Source organism: Arachis hypogaea, chromosome 13, assembly GCF_003086295.3.
Source record: "Arachis hypogaea cultivar Tifrunner chromosome 13, arahy.Tifrunner.gnm2.J5K5, whole genome shotgun sequence".
NCBI lineage: Eukaryota > Viridiplantae > Streptophyta > Magnoliopsida > Fabales > Fabaceae > Arachis > Arachis hypogaea.
In genome coordinates this window covers 107,753,961-107,773,121 of record NC_092048.1, presented here as the reverse complement: position 1 = coordinate 107,773,121, position 19,161 = coordinate 107,753,961, and the positions used below count along the sequence as shown (strand labels likewise).

General features: G+C 37.3%; 2 protein-coding genes across 5 annotated transcripts; both read right to left on the bottom strand.

Annotated features, from left to right (window-relative positions):
• Nucleotides 1-1,181: 1,181 nt before the first annotated feature.
• Nucleotides 1,182-9,258, bottom strand: LOC112732583 (uncharacterized). 4 transcript variants are annotated; one of them, XR_011869858.1, is made up of 9 exons: nt 8,780-9,258; nt 6,053-8,659; nt 5,687-5,790; nt 4,999-5,068; nt 4,043-4,795; nt 3,162-3,353; nt 2,501-2,624; nt 2,013-2,219; nt 1,182-1,784 (listed from the first exon to the last, which is right to left on the bottom strand). XR_011869858.1 is itself a non-coding variant. In XM_025781334.3 (9 exons), exons 1-9 carry the CDS (start codon nt 8,918-8,920, stop codon nt 1,641-1,643), a joined length of 4,353 nt encoding a protein of 1,450 aa, XP_025637119.1. In that variant the 5' UTR covers nt 8,921-9,210; the 3' UTR covers nt 1,182-1,640. The 4 variants fall into 4 exon arrangements, 1 of the variants encoding a protein (XP_025637119.1); XR_011869857.1 differs by having other exon boundaries at nt 3,162-3,381; nt 8,780-9,237; XR_003168060.3 differs by having other exon boundaries at nt 3,179-3,353; nt 8,780-9,237.
• A 4,958-nt stretch (nt 9,259-14,216) lies between these two features.
• LOC112732580 (serine/threonine-protein phosphatase PP1) lies at nt 14,217-18,131 on the bottom strand. Its single transcript, XM_025781332.2, has 4 exons — nt 17,439-18,131; nt 15,502-16,061; nt 14,902-15,114; nt 14,217-14,596 (listed from the first exon to the last, which is right to left on the bottom strand). The coding sequence occupies exons 1-4, from the start codon at nt 17,614-17,616 to the stop codon at nt 14,576-14,578; spliced, it is 972 nt and encodes a 323-aa protein (XP_025637117.1). The 5' UTR covers nt 17,617-18,131; the 3' UTR covers nt 14,217-14,575.
• Nucleotides 18,132-19,161: the final 1,030 nt, after the last annotated feature.

Here is a 19,161-nt window from a genome sequence, read left to right as displayed (position 1 = left end):
TTAACACAAATAGAACACGTTAATGACAAAACTAAATACAACTAAAGATTAGGAATATTTTTAAAAAGAATTCATAGATTTTAAAAACAAAAATATATTTTATCTGAAATTAAAAACATGAGAAAGGTTAGACTTATTATATTTTATTTTATATGCATTGAAGTCAAATTTTATTTTACGTATGAGTTTTAATTAAGTTACAGTAAAAAAACGAAAATGAATCTTAATTTTTTTTCAATTTTTTTATAAAGTATGATATTTTATTATACACTTTTTAAATAGAACTACGAGGGAAAAAAAATATGAAAAAAATGTTAAACAATGAAAAATTACATTTTACAAGAAAATTGAAAAGAAAATGGTGAGAATCCATTTTCGAAATGAAGTAACCTAACGGGAGTGGATCCTTTTCAGTGAATAAAAAACTGGATGGTGTGCAGTGTTTAATCTAACTATTCATCATATTCTCTCTCTTATTTATTTCTGGTCCCACTATTAAAATCAAAGATGAAAGATTACACTGTATTTTGTCAAGTATTGAAAAAACTGGAGAAGCTCCATTTCCTCATCCATATGCCTAAGCCCTAAGGAGAGACGTTTCATTTGTTTAAAGAATTTGGGATCCAGCATCCAAAAAAAGATGGTGTCTGCCACGTAATCTTATTTTTGTTTTTTATTTTTTCAAATATCATCATTTTATTATGATAACAGTTGTTTGTATCAAAATTAAAGCTATTGTTGTTTTCTTTCAGGGAAAAAAAAACTAGTGTTATTATTTGAACATAATTGTATTTACCCAAGTCTGTGAACGGCGAGCCAAGTGGAGTATTTGTTTATTATTCTTTTTACATACAGATGGGCGTTAATCCACCGACTGTCCAGCTCAGCTGCCGACCCTTCTCAACCGTAAGGAAAATGACATTTTTGACTTACAAAATTGGAACAAGTCTCTGGCGGTGTACAAATATATCTTATATATGATTTTCAATCTTCTAATCTAGCGAGTTTGGATTTGACACGAAACCGTGTTCTGATTGATTAATAATGATGCCAGAGCTAACATTGTACGTTAACCAACCTGCTCCCCGTAAATGAATATGGAATAAGTTTAAGTGCAAGTCATCAAGAATGGATGTTAATTAAATATTATGCCGAGCAAGACAGTAGAAAGAAAGCGGAGCGGACTCAATGTCACTGGTATTGTATTTCGTATAAGCCGGTGTCCTGTACAAAGATTCTAAGAATAAAAACACTTCCGCAAAATTGTGGAGACATCAGTGTAATTTCCGTAACTAAATATCAATACCCCTTCTCTATTTCCTAATCTTTTGGGGCTCGTAGAAACCATTTACTTTGGCTTAGCGACCAAATACTCATAGTGGTTATTCATTTTGAAATTCATAAACCACACACTTGCGATTATTTGGTCCCTAACTGTAGTGCTCTTTGGATCCATCTGCTGTGCCGGTTTTCGAGTTTCAAGTTGTAAGCGCTCCAATGAATTTACTCAACACGAGGAAATAAGAATATCTTCCGACGCTATTGCAATCAGCTGGTCATTTCACAATAGAATCTCTATTAAAACAGAAGCCACGGAGAATTTCGACCAAGAATTTTGGAGAACCATCGCTACTTGCTGCTTATAACTGAAAAGTGCCCAATTCCTGGCCATGTCTTGTAAGGAGTATTTTCCTATCACCTACCCATTCTAGCCTATAAGTAAGGTCCAGATTATGAAGCAATTGTTTCATACTGTCCCCGTGATTTGAATCCCTAGCATTGTCCTACAGAAACAAATACAGCATCAATTAATTGACATGGGTGTAACAAAAGATCATGGAAACTGCGTTGTTTATGAGCCGAAGTTTTAGTACAAGAAAGCTGAAGTAATATTTTATCCGATATAAACATTTTTTCTCCTTTATGAGAGATTTCTGCATATCCAAAAAAATTGGATGAATTGGTCCAAACAACCCTAGACAAGAAAAAAGATAAAAAAAAAAAAAAATTACCAGAACACTCAGCTTCCTGTCATTTTCCAAAATGTTGGCGATTATGCTTGACCTGGATGAATTAGGTGAGAATCCCTCCCATGGCGGGACAAATATAAGTTTGGTGCACTGGACAGGAATAAAGTTCCGGCTCAGTTTCTCCCACCAGACAGATCCTAGTGACCACCATCTAATCATTAGCCCATGTTCAGAGAAAGCAACTAGCCCCTGTCATTGAAAGGAAAAATTTATCTGTTTGAGATTCTTGCAGAAAGCACCAAGATTCTACGGTGACAAATTCATCTCTAATAGTAACACAGTGATCAGTAACATACTAACATATGATATGCTAGCCAGGAGCACCTATTATTTGAGTCACGGATATCTCACGACATAGTTTCCTAAAGTAACTAAGGATGAACTTTTACATATCCCTATTTTGTTTTCTAGTCCAAAATCAGGTAATTGGATGATATCAAGAAACACTACATTATCACAATTCTTAATACCTCTCCATCAGGAGAAAAGCTAAGAGCTGAAATTGCAGCAGTTAACATTGTTCCTGATGCTGGTGTGAGCAAACTTGGAAGTCCAGGAGGCCCACTTGCATCCAAAACCTTTATCATTGTCACACTGCATCAGAAATGAAGGCTCTCCTTTTTAGGAAATTACTGTGTCTATGATTATTCCACAGAAGAAATATAAACAGACCAATTTGAATAAAAAATTTCAAGAGAGAAGTATATAAGGTGGCGATATAGAGATAGATAGATCAAGTAGACAAGATTAATAAATGCTGTGATCATTTAGGAAATAAGCCAGGCCCACAATAACTGATGGTATTCAATGTGCATTGTTATTCACACAATAAACCGTTACTCCATTTACTTACATACGAATATTTTGTCACACAAGATTTGAAATAAGCAGCAACAATAGGACCACCAAAACCTCAGTTTCAATATTTTGTTCATAAATATTCCTCCCAAAAGTTAATTCCAGCTCCATTGCATTTGCATTATTGTTATTCTTTTTCCTTTCGACGATGCATAAATGACACAAAATCACAAGTTGAGTGAAATTCTGTAAACTACTTGTCTGAGACAGTACTCCAAGTGGAAGGGTAATCACACATTATCAGCCTAAACCCATTATGAATTCAAAACTTACAGTTTATCTCCTAATACCTTTGCATATCATAGACCCTAATGCTTGAGGTGCTAATTTCACCAATCACATCCCCAACTGCAAGTCTTGTCCATGAATCATTGACAGCAACCATAGGATACACACGTACAACCTCCTTTAAAGTTGTCATTGAAGTCTGGTAACATGCTTTCCGCATAACTGAGTTGCTAGGATCTACAGTATGTAAAATGAAGTTTACCACCTGCAGATTTGACCCATTGTTGCATAAAATAAAAAAAAATCCTTGCCTTTGTTGTCACAAGTAGGCAGTGTAAAACATATTTGAAGAGTTAACTACTTATCAGATCCTTTGTTCAGAAATATTCAGGACAAAAACACGTCAATCCCTCATATAATAGAGAAACAATGCTCCCAACCACCAGTTATAGAAAATAAATATGGTAAGCTATAAAAGAGAACAAAGAATGGGGATTTGTAAGTAAGCAAACCCAAACAAACACACCCTTAGATCTAAACAGATTTCAAGGCATTACATTTAACAGTATCTGATGTCAACATTTGTGCATTATTTTAACACGAGTTCAACAAGTAAAATATCTCATAGATTAAAAATAAAATGTATTTCAAATGATGAAGTATTATTATTTCTTGTTCCAATATGTTCTTTCACTTCTTTGGAATCAAAATCTCCAAGAATAAGAAAAGCTAAAATCTTCAATGTCAAGCATACATATCTAACACATGGAAATTTAATCAAACAAGGATGGGGAAAAATAGTAAATGAACCACTTGAAGTAGAAAGTGAAACTAAACATCAAGAGAGACAAAGAATTCTGCCTAGAACTAGAGACAAAACATCAAAGAAAATCATGTTAGTTGTAGAAATAAACTGCTTTGCAAACCTTGTCAAGGAATTGAGCCAAGTTTCTTGGAGAACCACGCATAATCCTTATAAGAGTCAAGAGGGACACCAAGTGGACAGACGAATCAGATGCAGTAGACCAAATCTGTCTCTCTATTACAGACAAAAAACCTGGTATATCAACCATAGCTAAACTTGGAAGAAGAACTTCAACCAAAGTCTTTTTAATAGCAAATGATGAAGCTGGAATTTCTTTGGCAGTTGGACCACTCAACTCTACTTGGAAAAAAATATCCACAATCAGATGAGGTATCTCAGAGGCCATGCATCCTTTCCATGTACTCTCCATGCCCTCTGCAAGGAGCTCGGCCGCAGTGGAGCTATATTTCTCATTCATGGCCATAGCCAACTTCATCAGTGGATGAACAACTAAGGTGGCAAGACTTGGCTTTACAAGACTAGGATACCAGATAGCCAATGCAGCAGCAACAATTATGTGAGATGTCATAGCATCTTGACTTGTTCCCCCAACACAAGAAATCCAATCTTGCACTTCAAATGATTCCAACCAAGCAACTATATTGGATTCTTCAACATGGGAAATTCCTTGTTTTTCTGACCTAGGAGATATGCTTTTGCCTCTACTTCCAGATTGGGAGCTTGTCTTAGTTGACTCAGGTGGTTTTGTATTGCATAGAGGTAGTGGAATAGCATGAGAGGCAGCACAATGAAATATAGAGCGTGCTGCTAAGCGCACATGTTCACTCTCATCTTGCCAAAAGGCCACCAGAAGCTGCAAAAAGTTGATAACCTTGAGTAATTGATATCAAGCAATAGACTGGTGTTTTGATAACTTATGGATGTTGTCAACCAAAAAAAGAAATACCAAAATATGAGTCTGGCATTGGAAGAGTATGAACATTGTCAATCAAGAAAATACTATAGGGACGTGTTAAATCAAAAATACATTGAAAAAGAATTGATAAAAAATATGACCTGTAATGAAGGTGGCTTCATATCTGAAAACTTTTCCATGAAATTGCGGGTATAGAATGCTGCTAAAGCACTGCAAATAAGATTACCAATTATCAGCAAAAATTTTAAATCCAGGATAATGCAGAAAATGGAAATACACATTAAGAAACCACTATGAAACAGAGAAATTGTCAAATTGAAATTATTTAGGAGGAAAATTTCACAAAATAAAAGTGAGTATTTTTTTATTTTAAATGAATAAATAAGAGAGAAAAAGCGGCGGTGGTAGTGGGGTGCGGGGGAAATAGCACTAGACTCATGACATCAAGAACGATTCAAGACACAAATGATTATTCCAGTTTGCGAAAAAAAACCTCAAATAGGATCTGAGACTTGGGATGGTTTCAAGATTTTTAATTTTAAATATCCATCCAAAGGAGTTCAAGACACAAGAATGATTATTCCAGTTTATAAAAAAACCTAAATAGGGTCTGAGACTTGGGACGGTTTCAAGATTTTTAATTTTAAATATACATACAAAGGAGTTCAGTACAGAAATTGTTTTGGCTTCCTTCATAAAATAAATAAATAAATAAGAAAAAACATCCCTAGACAAAGATCGATGTCATTAGAAGATTTTCATTTAAAAGGAAACAAAACGTGAAAGGGCTTCTATGCCTTAGTTCGATCATTGTGATTGCCGCCTTACCTGCTTGCTGCTGAGCCAGAGCGAGATAAGCTAACCAGACGTTGGGCAAGGGATACCATTGTCAATGATCTCATTGCACAAAACTCAGATGACGATTTCCAGAGCTGAAATGTGTTTTTCATGTCTCAGGGACTATTGAAACAAAGCATATAGAACAGAGGTTGAATTTTATGCACTGTGTCTAAAGTGTTTTTATGCTGTCACAATCACACAGAATGCACGTGTGACCTTTGAGTAAGAGTCAAACACAGTGGTAATAAGGAAAAACATGATTGAATATCTATGTAGAAAACCTTTTACATGGATAATGGATCAAAATTACATTATATTTTACAGTAATAGGTCCCAATATACAAAGCAAATTACCTCTAGAGTAGCACTCAGACCAGGAAAGGTCAATGTCAATGATCCTTTATCCCCCTGTAGACCTGAACCTACTATAAAATTCTCTGGTTTCCTCAGCTTCATGTCACTTATCAGCAAGTTATCAAGGTCACTGTCTACATTCCATAAATGTAAAATAGACAGGCTATATCGAAGCAAGTATTCTTCATACTGGTCGCCAGAATTTTGACCCTGAACTTCTTGCTTCTTCAAATTGTAATTACCATTTTCCATGAATTCATTCCCCCAATAAGAGAGCATCAGCGAGGCAAGATCAAAACTCAGAGACACAACGCCAGGAAAAGGGCATGCGCATTTGACAGGAAGCTTGTTACCCCAGAGATTAAACAGAGAAGATGAAGTTGGCTTTGGTGAATTTCCTTTGCCTCCATTTCTTCTGGAATAATTCAACTCAGTCATGTTTGAAATATTCGGTGATGACTTTGAAGAAGTGAGTGAGTTCTCTGACAGGTTGACAGGGGAGTTAGAGAGCCTTGCATCATCAATTACCGGAAGAAGTAAAGAAGAAACTGATGTATTTCCATTCAGCAATTTGCCAGATATGGAATTCATGCTAATGTTTTTACAAAAGTGATTAAACATTGAATGCGCAGCTGTCCCACGCAGGACTCGCTCGCGAGAACCTGTCTTTACATCCCAAATGTACAACACATCAGTAGCATCAGAAGTTCCATAATGTGTTTGACAGAGACAGGCAATATAACCTCTTGATCCATCCCATACAACTTTTGATGGATAGTTCACATGTCCAGGGAACATTCTCTCCACCCGCAGAGTCTCTATAGAAACAAGAGCTACACATGCATCCTCTCCAACTGAGAGGAAGCAGTCACTCCAAGGATGTCCAGTCAAAGATGGGGGAAGAATAATTTGACGTAATGGAGCCACATGATGATGCATTACCATAATAAGACGGCTAGTGTCAAGATCCCATATACGAATTGTACAATCCGCACTTCCAGACACCAAAACCCGTTTTAGATTTTGGCCATTGGCATTACCCATCATTTGATGTGCTGCCAAACAAAGTACAGCGCCTGTATGTCCTGAAAAGTGCTGCTTGCATGTGATAGACTTTTCATCAGGGTTGGAACTTGCATCATTAAAGCAAATCCCTTGAAACAGATCAAATCTTAGAAGCTCTATTTCTCCGCTTACAAAACCATATACAACAGCATAAGGAGTGAAGAGGTTCTCAGAGATAATCATGGAAGAAGAGACCATCTTTCCCTTGTTAGCACAATAATCACTAATGTTATCAACATGAATGGTGTTTATATCTTCTGAACTTTGATTTTGATCAAAAGATTTAGCCTCTAGACTATCCAGTCCTTCAAGCTGAGTAGACTTCCCAAAACAGTGCACGAAAGATTCACCATCACTGATCATCCTGTATTGACGGTATAATTTACCAGGCTTATCATCAAAACTATGCAGTGACCAGATTGTGACATGTGGTCTCCATAGCAAAGGTTCCTCAAAATGAAAGCAAATTGACTTGATGCAGACAAGATAATGATTTATTTGTAGGAAAATAACAGATAATCTCATATCAGATTGACAAGGAGTAGCAGGAATCTCAGAATGAGGTTCACATTGAAAAACATCATTCTGATTCATTATCTTATAGATAACTGCAGACCCTATATTATTCCAAACAACAAAAGTTACTGATATCAAGTTGCTGCTTTCAACAAAATTGACTGAATTCCCTGCATCATCACTTTCAAGAAAAAGGCCACCCACAATATGTGTTTGATTCAAATGCCCATCTAAACAGATCAGATTGCTGTCAAAGGAAACCTCTCCAATGGTAGTATCACTTGACAATAACTTGAATTCACAGCGATTTTCCAGCACATAAGCAACAATACCCCTGTAAGTTAAAACTGAAACAACACGATCCACACCACTCAATCCGTCAGAGTAAAAAGAACTCTCCAACTGAGATGTTTCCTTGTGTGGTTCCCCACGATCAAGGGGGTCATCTGATATCGAAACCATTTGCCTTTTGCCAGCAGAATCAGCCACAAGTACAGAATACCCCTTTTCATCACTATCACCTAACACTAAAGCCATAAACCTAACTGGACCGATAGATAAATTCCCATGAAACAAAGTCTGAGTAATGGAAAGCGAGTACGTGTCTACAACAACAATGGTACATTTAGAAGGCTTCCTGGGGTGAGTCTCTTCATTTCCCTCCACAGATTGTTCCATGTAGGAACAAGCAATGCACACATATCTCGGCCTCGAGGGCAACGGCCGAATGATGCGCGGTGTTCCGACCCAAGGTGGCAGTTTCCTCCGGCAACGGCAATGTCCACTGCTTTTACTCCAAACACACAAGAACCCATCAGAACAAGCGCTTACCAAGGCGCTACTAAAATTACTACTTGAACTACAATTCACCGCTAAATCACTCGAACCACGTTCACCACCACCACCACCACCAGCATCACCATGATCGGCGGCAGCAGCTTCTTCTTCGACGGGAAGAGGGCTGCAAGTGCTAAGATCAGTGATGGAAGCTGCGTGACCGCACAAGAGGGCCACTGCTTTAACTTGCTGTGAAAATCAGAAAAATGTAAATGGAAATTAAGATGTCTAAATAAATCAAAATTGAACGAATGAAACAACAATAAAACTGATGAATGAGTACAATAATACAAAAGGGGGGAGAATTACGGGGGAAATGGACCACCAGATGATGGAGCCATCGGATCCGGAGGTGAAGAGGGAGGGCGGGGAGGAGAAGGCGGCGACGGCGGTGACACGGTGGGGGAAGGGGGTGCCAGACCAAATGCAAGCCACCGATCGGCACTTCATTGATAAATCGAACAAATCGTGACTTGGTATTTCCTTTCAGCTCAGTGCCATTTCAGAAATACATACTGTCACTGAGAAATGCGATTAATGGAATTCGGAGGTTCTCGATACTGGATTCCGACTCACTCAATCCTCCCAAGCAGAAGCTGCACTGCCAGCACCGCATTTTTATATCCATTAATAAATAATATTGGGTGCATCTGAAACAATTGGTAAAGAATTTTCATCCGTACGTTTTTATCATTTTAGAGACTCATTGTGCTTTCCAAAAGGTGGCTGTCTTTTGGAACAGATTAGGTTATACTCCTATTCATATTGAAGAAGCTCAGGGGCACAGTGGTGGTATTTGGGTGCTCTCTGCATGGCCTGGAGTATCTTGTAATGTCGTGGCAGCGAGTTCGCAAGTGGTGTGTGTTGAGTTTTCGAATGGCGGTTTCTCATGGGTCTGTGCAGCAATTTATGCAAGTCCCGTTCCTAGCATAAGGGAAGAAGCTTGGAGGGTTTTGACAGATTTTTCCAGAAATTATTCAGGTCCTTTATTAGCTATTGGAGATTTTAATGAGATCCTTCTTTCATCTGAGGTTAAAGGTGGGAACTTTGTCTCTCGAAGGGCAGTGCGGTTTGGAGCTCTCCTAGATGAGTGTGGTTTGATTGATTTGGGAGCTCATGGATCCTTGTACACTTGGTTCAGACATATGCAGGGTAATCGGTTCATCTCAAAGAGGCTGGATAGGGCTGTGGCTACTGATGCTTGGTGTTTTCGTTTTCCGGAAAGCTATGTGGAGAATTTGGCGAGGATGTATTCTGACCACTGTCCCATTATGGTGCGATGTCAAGGTAATGATAGAAGAGTCGGGGTAAAACCTTTTCGTTTTCAAGTAGCTTGGTCTTATCACCCAAGTTTTTCGTCGGTGGTCAGGGGTGCTTGGGACAAGGGTAGACCCAATCCTATTCATTGCCTTTCTCAGGTCAGAGATGATGCTTTGGCCTTTAACCGAGATGTCTTTGAGAATATTTTTAAAAGAAAGAGGGAATTGGAGAGGCGTGTGACCAGTATCCAACAGAGAATGGAGAGAGTTGATGCTTTATCCCTTATACAGTAAGAAAGGGAGTTACAGGCTGAATATAGTAATCTGCTTATGCAAGAGGAGTTGTTTTGGTATCAAAAATCCCGAGAGCACTGGGTCAGATTTGGAGATAGGAATACTAAGTTCTTTCATATGCAAACCATTATGCGGAGGAAGCGTAACAAAGTTCAGGGGTTGTTTTTGAAGGATGGAAGATGGAGTACTGATCCGCAAGAACTCGAAGAATGTGCAATTGGATTTTATAGAGATCTTTTTTGTAATGTGGAACAGGTAGATCTTGATGTGATGGGGGATCAGGAATTACCTTCTTTATCTCGTGAAGCTATTGAAAGTCTCACAAGAAATGTTTCTAAAGAAGAGGTTAGGAAGGTGGTTATGGGCATGAACTCTTTTAAGGCCCCAGATGCCGATGGTTTTCAGGCTTTTTTCTTCAAGGAATATTGGGAAGTGGTTGGTACAGAGGTATGGGAACTTGTTAAGAAGGCTTTCGCTGGGTTTGATCTGGATAGTGCTCTATTTGACACTTTGGTGGTGTTGATTCCTAAAGTTGATAACCCGTCTCGCATGAAAGAGTTTCGTCCTATCAGCCTCTGTATTGTCATATACAAGATTATAACTAAGGTGATTGTGGAGAGGTTACGACCTTTTCTACAAGATATCATTGGCCCTCTACAGGGAGGGTTTATTCCTGGAAGGGGTGCCCCAGACAATATCATTGTAGCCCAAGAAGTTCTCCATTTTATGAAGAAAACCAAATCAAAGAAAGGTGTTCTTGCTTTTAAAATTGACCTAGAAAAGGCTTATGACAGGGTGAGCTGGGAGTTTTTGGAGCAATCTCTCCTAATGTTTGGCTTTCCAGGTACTATTGTTTCTCTTATTATGAAATGTGTAAAGTCTTCCTCCCTTTCTCTAATGTGGAATGGTAACCGGTTGGATGGTTTTCAGCCAAAGAGGGGTTTGAGGCAAGGAGACCCGATGTCTCCTTATTTATTTGTTATTTGTATGGAGAGGTTGAGTTGCCTCATTGCTAGGTAAGTGGAGGTTGGTAGATGGAAACCAGTGACCGTGTCTAGGGGAGGTCCTGTAATCTCCCATCTCCTTTTTGCAGACGACCTTATCCTTTTTTGCAAAGCGAAGAAATCTCAAGTGCTTCATGTTTTGGACATTATGGCCACCTTTTGCAGAGCATCTGGTATGAAGGTGAATTTTGACAAATCTCGTGCTATCTGTTCTATGAATGTTTCTAGACAACGCAAGGATCTCTTCACTGGTATTTCTTCTATCCGATTTGCTAATTCTCTGGGAAAATACCTTGGTGTCCCCCTCAAGCATGGCAGAGTTACTAAAGCTGATTTTAATGATGTGGTTGATAAGCTTACTAATAGGCTAGCATCTTGGAAAGGTCGCTTCCTTAATAAAGCTGGTCGGATTTGCCTTGCTAAATCAGTTTTATCTTCTATACCTATTTATAGGATGCAAGTAAGCCTTTTTCCATCAGGTGTGTGCTCTAACATTGATAAGATTACTAGAAGTTTCATTTGGTGTTGTAGTCATAATCACCGTGGTCTTCATTTAGCATCTTGGAGAGTTTTGACGACTCCGAAAAAAGTTTGGAGGTCTTGCTTTGCGGGAGTCGCGGTTGGTCAATTTTTCTTTATTAGGAAAGCTAGTTTGACAAATTTTGATGAATCAAGAGAAACTGTGGGTCAAGATTATGCTTCAGAAATACCTCCAGAATAGAAACCTATTTGCAGTTAAAGCAATGGGTTCTTCATCGTATATATGGAAGTCTATTGTGCACTCAGCTTCCGTATTAAAGGAAGGGTTTGTTTGGGAAGTGGGAGCTCTTTCTAAGAATTTCTGGTTTGACTCTTGGTTGCACTCTGGGCCAGTAGGAGCGAGGGTTGAATTTCTTGATATCTGTGAGGCTGCTTTGACCATTGAAGATGTTTACCGTGATGGAGTTTGGCATTTGGAGAGGATTTACTCTTTTATTCCTAGGGACTTAAGGGAAGACATTCTTAATTTAGTACATATTTCGGCTTCTGGTCGTGATTTGGGTTGGAGTTGGGAGCACACTCTTTACTCTGCTAAACAAGGATATTTATGGTTAATTCAGAATAAGTTGAATTGGGATAGGAATATTAATTGGCTTTGGCTTTGGAAGGCGCAGGTCCCTGAAAAGTTGAGGCTCCTAGTGTGGCTTTGCCTTCATGATGCTGTACCAACTCAATATCTGCATTTTCGGCGACATCTCTCCTCCTCATCCTTATGTACACGTTGCAATCAACTTCCGGAGACAATTCTTCATTGTTTTCGGGATTGTGAAGTGGTGCGATCAGTTTGGGTTTCTCTAGGTTTTTCTGATGTGTGTTTCTTTGACTCTCACGAGGTGCATGATTGGTTCAAGCATGGCCTCCTCAATGAAGGTTGTTCCAAATTTGCAGCTATAATATGGTCAATTTGGCAAGACAGAAATATGGGTAATTTTCAGGGAGTTTTCGGATCTGCTGGGTCAATTGCATACAAGGCTCGCGGGTGCATGGTGGATTTTGAATATACAACTCAGAATCGAGTGTGTTGCATCCAGGGATTAAAACCTCTATCTTGGTCTCCGCCAGAACCTGGTGCTTGGAAGTTAAATTGTGATGGGAGTGTGAACTTGGGGGATAATTGTGCTGGTTTTGGGTGGGTAATTCGCGATAGCTCCAGTCAATGGGTAATGGGATGCTCAGGAAATTCCTTTGGATCTAGTGTCATCAAGATGGAGTTGTGGAGTATATGGAAAGGTTTGGCTTGGGCTTGGGAGGCGGGTCTTAAGCTTGTTGTCTGTGAGACAGATTGCGCAGCAGCTTTTGAGCTAGTGACTGGTTGGCAAGTTCCACTCTGGCACCTTGAAAAAGAAGTAATACAACTGATCTTTGACTTGAAGTTAAGAAGGGATTGGGATATTCGTTTTGAGCTTATCCCGAGAGAAGCTAATGTCGTGGCAGATCGGTTGGCAAAGATGGGATCTGGAGGTAGCGGAACTGATGAGGTTCACCTTTGGCACCAGCCACCAGAGGTGGTTTGTCCTCTCTTACTGTTAAGAACCTGATTTCTTTTCTTTTTCTTTTCTACTCTTTTGTTTTTTCTCTTGGTTGTTCACCAAAAAAAAAATTAGTTACAAGATGAAAAAAAAAAAAAATACAATTTGACTCATCATAGTATTTTTTCAGGGACAAATTGTGATCTTTTAAAAACCAAATTGATACAAGTATAATTTTCCATGGATACTTTTACTATTAACCTTAATGATATTGCATTCAAATTCTTTTTTTTTTCTCCAATAGTTTTATTCGACTTTTGTGTGTGTTGTGTTTTACATTAGAGGGGGGAATAGAAAGTGTAAACTAAGTTTATTTTAATTTTTTTCCTTAACTCCAATTTATTAAGGATTTCAATTAAAATGTAGATAACGAAATTCGCAGAGACTATTAAATTTAATATTATGGTTATTTTTTTAATTAAAAAATCTTAAAAATGTAAATAATATTGGACTTTTGCAATTAATATTATAAAAGAATGTTTTACAAAACTAAACATATAAAATCTCTTAGCAAGTTATATTACTAAAACATCCCCAGGTCTTCACACAAAAGTTCAATTACAAAATCATTTTTAGGTTCTATCTGACAAAACATGAATGTAATTGACTGAAGGTTGCATTGAATCGGAATATAGAAACACACAACTACACGACTAATCAGAATTTTACTCGATCAACTCATAGTTAAAAAAATGCTACTTAAAAGCCAAAATCAACTATCATATATTTATGTATAAATATATATGATTAAATTTATTATTAACATATGTGATATTTTAATATATATTTTATACTAATAAATTAATAGATAATTTTAATGTTCATTTTGTAAATTCATCATTCATGTATTCATCCGGAATTATCAAAAGAAGGCTCTGGACGCAATCTAAATCTTGTTCAATTCAACCTACGTTGATGTCTGACTTTAAAAATCCTCGTTGAAAAAATTATACGCTCATTGAAAAACATTAAATTTTCCGTAAAATTAAATAGTTCTAGTATGAAATGCAATACAAGATACTTCTTTCATGAATAACGTTAAACAATTTGTTTTATCTTTGTCTAGATCATGCATTAATAATTAATTAAATCAACATCTCAACTAGGGGGTCATGACTCATTTTAGGATAAACTTTAAAGCTGACCCTATTCATAAATAAATAAAACTTTCGCATCACCATAACATAATCAGGATTTCCCCTTATGGAAGTTTGACTTTCCAATTTCCATTGTACATTAAAAGCAAAAATGAAAGCTATATAGAAAAAGAAGAAAGAAATTAGAGACAAAGGGGAGAGGTCAATCAAAGTTGCACAATAAAATGTGCCTTGTCCCTCGCTACAGTGTATTTTAGTTATCCTTTCCAGGGAAGGAAGGCAGGAGTCATGCTTTATATATTTGTGACAAGTCGTCTTTGACCTAATTGGAAGAATGAGGGCCTCCGTCAAGTTCACCAATCTTAAATTTAGCTCCGGAATGTCAATTAAACACCTTCCCACCCTGGAACAAAACGATACAGCAGATGTTACAGAAATATTGGAAGAGGCCAGCGTAATTAACATTCAGCAAAGATATGTGGCAAAAAACTGAATGAGAATTAGGGAGGGGGGAGGGGGGTTGAGTCATCAACTCATCGTCATATATATGATATTGACTGCCTGTCATTTTAGGGTAACTAGACTTTTGACATATTAGCATCAAACATACAAACAGACCCAAATACATGAATAGAACTGCAGAAGTGTTGATTATGTTAAGTGTCAAAGCACAAGTGCAACATTATAAATGATTCTGATACTTCATACCTTGTGAGGAGGAGTTCCCGGTCTTGAAGTGTTGTTGCCAAATCCACCTTTACCCTTCTTGTCAGAAGATTTAAGTATTTGGAAAGAGCATGTCAAGGTGTCATCCACGCTCATCATAGCACCGGCATTATCAAATTCCCCACAGTAATTTGGTGCTGAAAATATAGTCACCAGCTGGCGCTTGGCAAAAAACTCATATCCATCTTCTACAACCTGATATGCAACAACCAGAATTTTAAAAGGAAAATATCAGATGAGCCAGGCAAAAGCCCGAAGGCCCAGTACACAGAAATAACCTGATATTATGAGGTGCTCTACATGGTGATACATAAAGAGTAGAGAAAATCCCAAGTGTTGCAAGAAAACCAAATTTGATCGTAATTAGTCTCATTCATGTCTCCCTTTCCCCTTTGATACAGAGTCATCATTATCATTATTATTTATAAATCTACTCAAGCAAATAGTTACTTCTCATTTTACAATGTAATAGTTAAAAATTCCACATACATCATGCATGCACTACTCTATCATGAATGTATATGTATGTATGTATAGAACTAAATTAGATACCATCTATGGTAAAAGTTGAGGTCCCATTACCTGATGAGCTCGGCAAATCAGATCAAGATCATGCTCTTCAAGAAATTCAACCACCTTATCAGCACCAAATGTAAATGACACACCTCGGTCATTTTCTCCCCACCCATCAAGATCTTTATCAGGATCAGCCCACAGCAGGTCACAGAGAAGTCCATGATCTGGTACGTCAACTGGACGAGCAATATTCCTTATCTGATCTAAGTGTTTAAGCTCAGGAGATAATCCACCATGCATGCAAAGGATTTTCTCATCTATAAGAGCAGCAACGGGTAGACAGTTAAAGCAGTCGGTAAAAGTCTTCCAAATGCGAACATTAAACCTCCTCTTGCACTCATCATAGAAACCATATATACGATTAATGGAGGCACATTCATGGTTGCCCCTAAGAAGAAAGAAGTTCTCCTTGTATTTGATCTTGTATGCAAGGAGTAAACATATCGTCTCTATGCTCTGTTTACCACGATCAACATAATCTCCAAGGAATAAATAATTTGCCTCAGGTGGGTATCCCCCATATTCAAACAACCTTAGAAGATCTGAATACTGGCCATGAACATCTCCTACAACCGAATAGTTTAATCAAGATTCGTCCACTGATAATCATTTATACATCACAAGGTGGTCAAAAGCAAAAGCAGACCTTGAAGCTCTAGGAACTCAAGTCCTTGAAGCATGGGGCAGTAAAAGCACCAAAATGAAAAGAAGAAACCATAAAATTTTAAACTGTTTTAACATGATTTTCTATATAATCAACTAATTCAAACATTACATTCATACTAATGCACCAAACAAACATTACATTCATATTAAAATTAACCTGTAATATCACTCACGTGAAATCTTGACAATAGGCTAACAATAGACTCCATAGTCTACATTTTACAAACAAAATAAATGTGGCAGCCATCATTGCAGCCCTAGAAAATTAAAATTCATGGCAAGTTAGCAATTTAAGCCAAATATGACATAAATGCCATCGACGCAAGCAACTCACCTGAGCCCATAAGGCCAACACTGAAAAAATCTGGATACCAGAAGGAAGGGGTCCAACAACAACAACAAAAAATCTCTCGTCTAGCCTCAGTATCTTATGAGTTCCCCTCAGTATCTTATGAGTTCCCATTGCCTCTTCTAAAATTCAAATGTACTGATACCTCGATGTGCAGACCAATAAAGCGCCTACTTAAGTAAAAACAATAAGGTTTTTCCAATAACACATCCAAACAGCCTATTCATATGCACTACTACACAATTTCACACAAATGACGAGTTAAGGACTGAGTGCAAGGAGTCCAGCTTCCAACCTGTCCATTCTTAAGCTGTGTACTTTACCTCAAGGTACTACAAAGTTGCAGAAGTAATAGCTCTAAGCTCCATCACCAAACAAATCGCAATTCAGGAGGCTTATTAGCCTAAATAATAATTTTCCTAAACATTTTGAGCTTGTTTGGAATGCTAGGAATTAAAATTCATTCAAGAGTTGAATTCTTTTTCTTGCTTTGGAACAACTAAAAATGAATGATTTGAATCCCTTTAAAAATTCCAATTCTCATTTTTCTTTCATTTGTAAATCAGACCAAAAGGGTTCTGATTTTCAAATCAACTCCCACACTCTTTAAACTTGAATTCTTTCTATTAATATATTATAGTCATTCCAAATCAATTGAGTTTCAAATAGAAATGAATTCTTTTAAAAAGAAATGGAATTCTTTTCTCATGTTAAATGATTTCCGAACAAGCTCTTTGTCTCCAGTCAATTCAATTAAAGAATCTTCACATGACAAATTCACAATAAACAACACTAGGTCAAACAACCAAGCAGCCAGAACAAATCAATTCACGTAATCGAAGTGCAGTCACACGCACAAGTCACAAGCACAGATAAAATTAATCAAGTGGAATAATTCATAAAGAAACAAGATAAAAAAAGAAATTACCGCAAATCTTGATGGGAGCTTCGAGCTCGAGAAGATTGGGTTGACTGAGGAAGATCTCCTTGGAAGTAGTACAGAGCTGTCGGATTTCTGACTCAGTGAGTTGAACCTGCTTCGTCGTTCTGCCGTTCTTCGCTGCAAGAAGCCTCCGAATGATGTCGTCGAGGACGCTCTCATCCATCTCACAGAAAAAAACCTAAACCCTAACGATCCGATTCTAAGTCGTCACAACACAGAAACGACGTGTCGCTTTGCCTTTAACACAACGCAGAGAGAGAGAGAGAGAGAGAGAGAGAAGAGGTAAGTGAAGATAAGAGAAAAAGAAAAAAGGTGTCTAGTCCGTAAAGGGGAAAACGACTAGCGACTGAGCGAGTATTGCTATGGCCGCCGTGTCCGTTTTCCCGCTTCCAACTCACAGAAATCACTAACAAAACGGAGTTCATAAAATATATATACAGAGAGAGGGAGAGAAAGAAGGAATCAACACACTCGCACAGGCACACGGCGCAGGTAACCGGGAACCCTTTGGTTGGAGCCCTAACCAAAGTTTTTTTGGACTTAAAATAAGAGAAAAGAGAATGAGAGAACCGAAAATAAAATAAAAAATTTTGTGTGTTGTTTGGATGGAGAGAAAATAAATAAAAAAAAAATTTATTTAGATAAAAAAAATAAAAAAATTTATAAAATTATACAAAAAATCATTCTTAAGTCTATATTTTTTCATATTAGTCTTGAAAATACTCACAGAGCTTATACTATAGTGTATATTTTTTGTCGATGATACAGTCGGAAAGAGCTAAATAAGAAGTTGGAGTTATGGAGAAAAACTCTAGAAGTGTATGGTCTAAGCAAAAGCCGTAGCAAGACGGAATATATGGAATGTAAGTTCGATTTGCGAAAGAAAAATTCCTATATTGAGGTGAAAATTGGATATAGCATCCTACGGAAAGTTAAGAGTTTTAAGTATGTTGGGTGCATCATACAGGATAACGGAGAGATTGAAGAGGATGCAAATTATTATAGGATTCAAGCAGCAGGTTGGTCAAAATGGTGGAGTGCGTCTGGTTTTATATGTGACAAAAAAATGTCTTTAAAACTTAGAGGTAAATTTTATCGCACTGCTATCAAACTGGCTATGCTTTATGGAGAGTTTATGCCATTTAAGCTATTATTCATTGGTTTTTATTTTATTTTATTTTTCTCTTATAGTAACAAAAGAATACATTTTTCATATCCACATGAAGAAAATGCAAAAAATAAATATCAAATAATATTATGGTGGTTAATTGGTTCCCATGTATTTATTCCTAATCCTATCCGAAAATTTGAGGGAGGGAGGGACTAGGGAGTGACCGAGTGAGGGACTATCCCCTTGCACGTGCACCGAGTCCTTACCATAAGCCAACTCATTTCATCTTTCTGCATTTGCTTCTTTTTCTTTCTTAAGTGTTTCCGCCGAGTCAAGTCCAGAGTGATATCTGGGGTTTGCACCCTAAACCAAAATGGTTCTTCAAATTTTAATTGCATTGATTATAAATGGACAAAAATATATTAATATTTTTATCTATTTTTTATTAATAATATAAAGTAAAATATTAGGAACTAATTGTTTTGGGTGTTTTTATTTTTATTTATGATGAAAATATGATTGATTAAATGTTTTAAAAATATTTTTAACGAAAACATTTTTTAAAAAGAGTACAAAATTGAAAATGATATTTTTTAG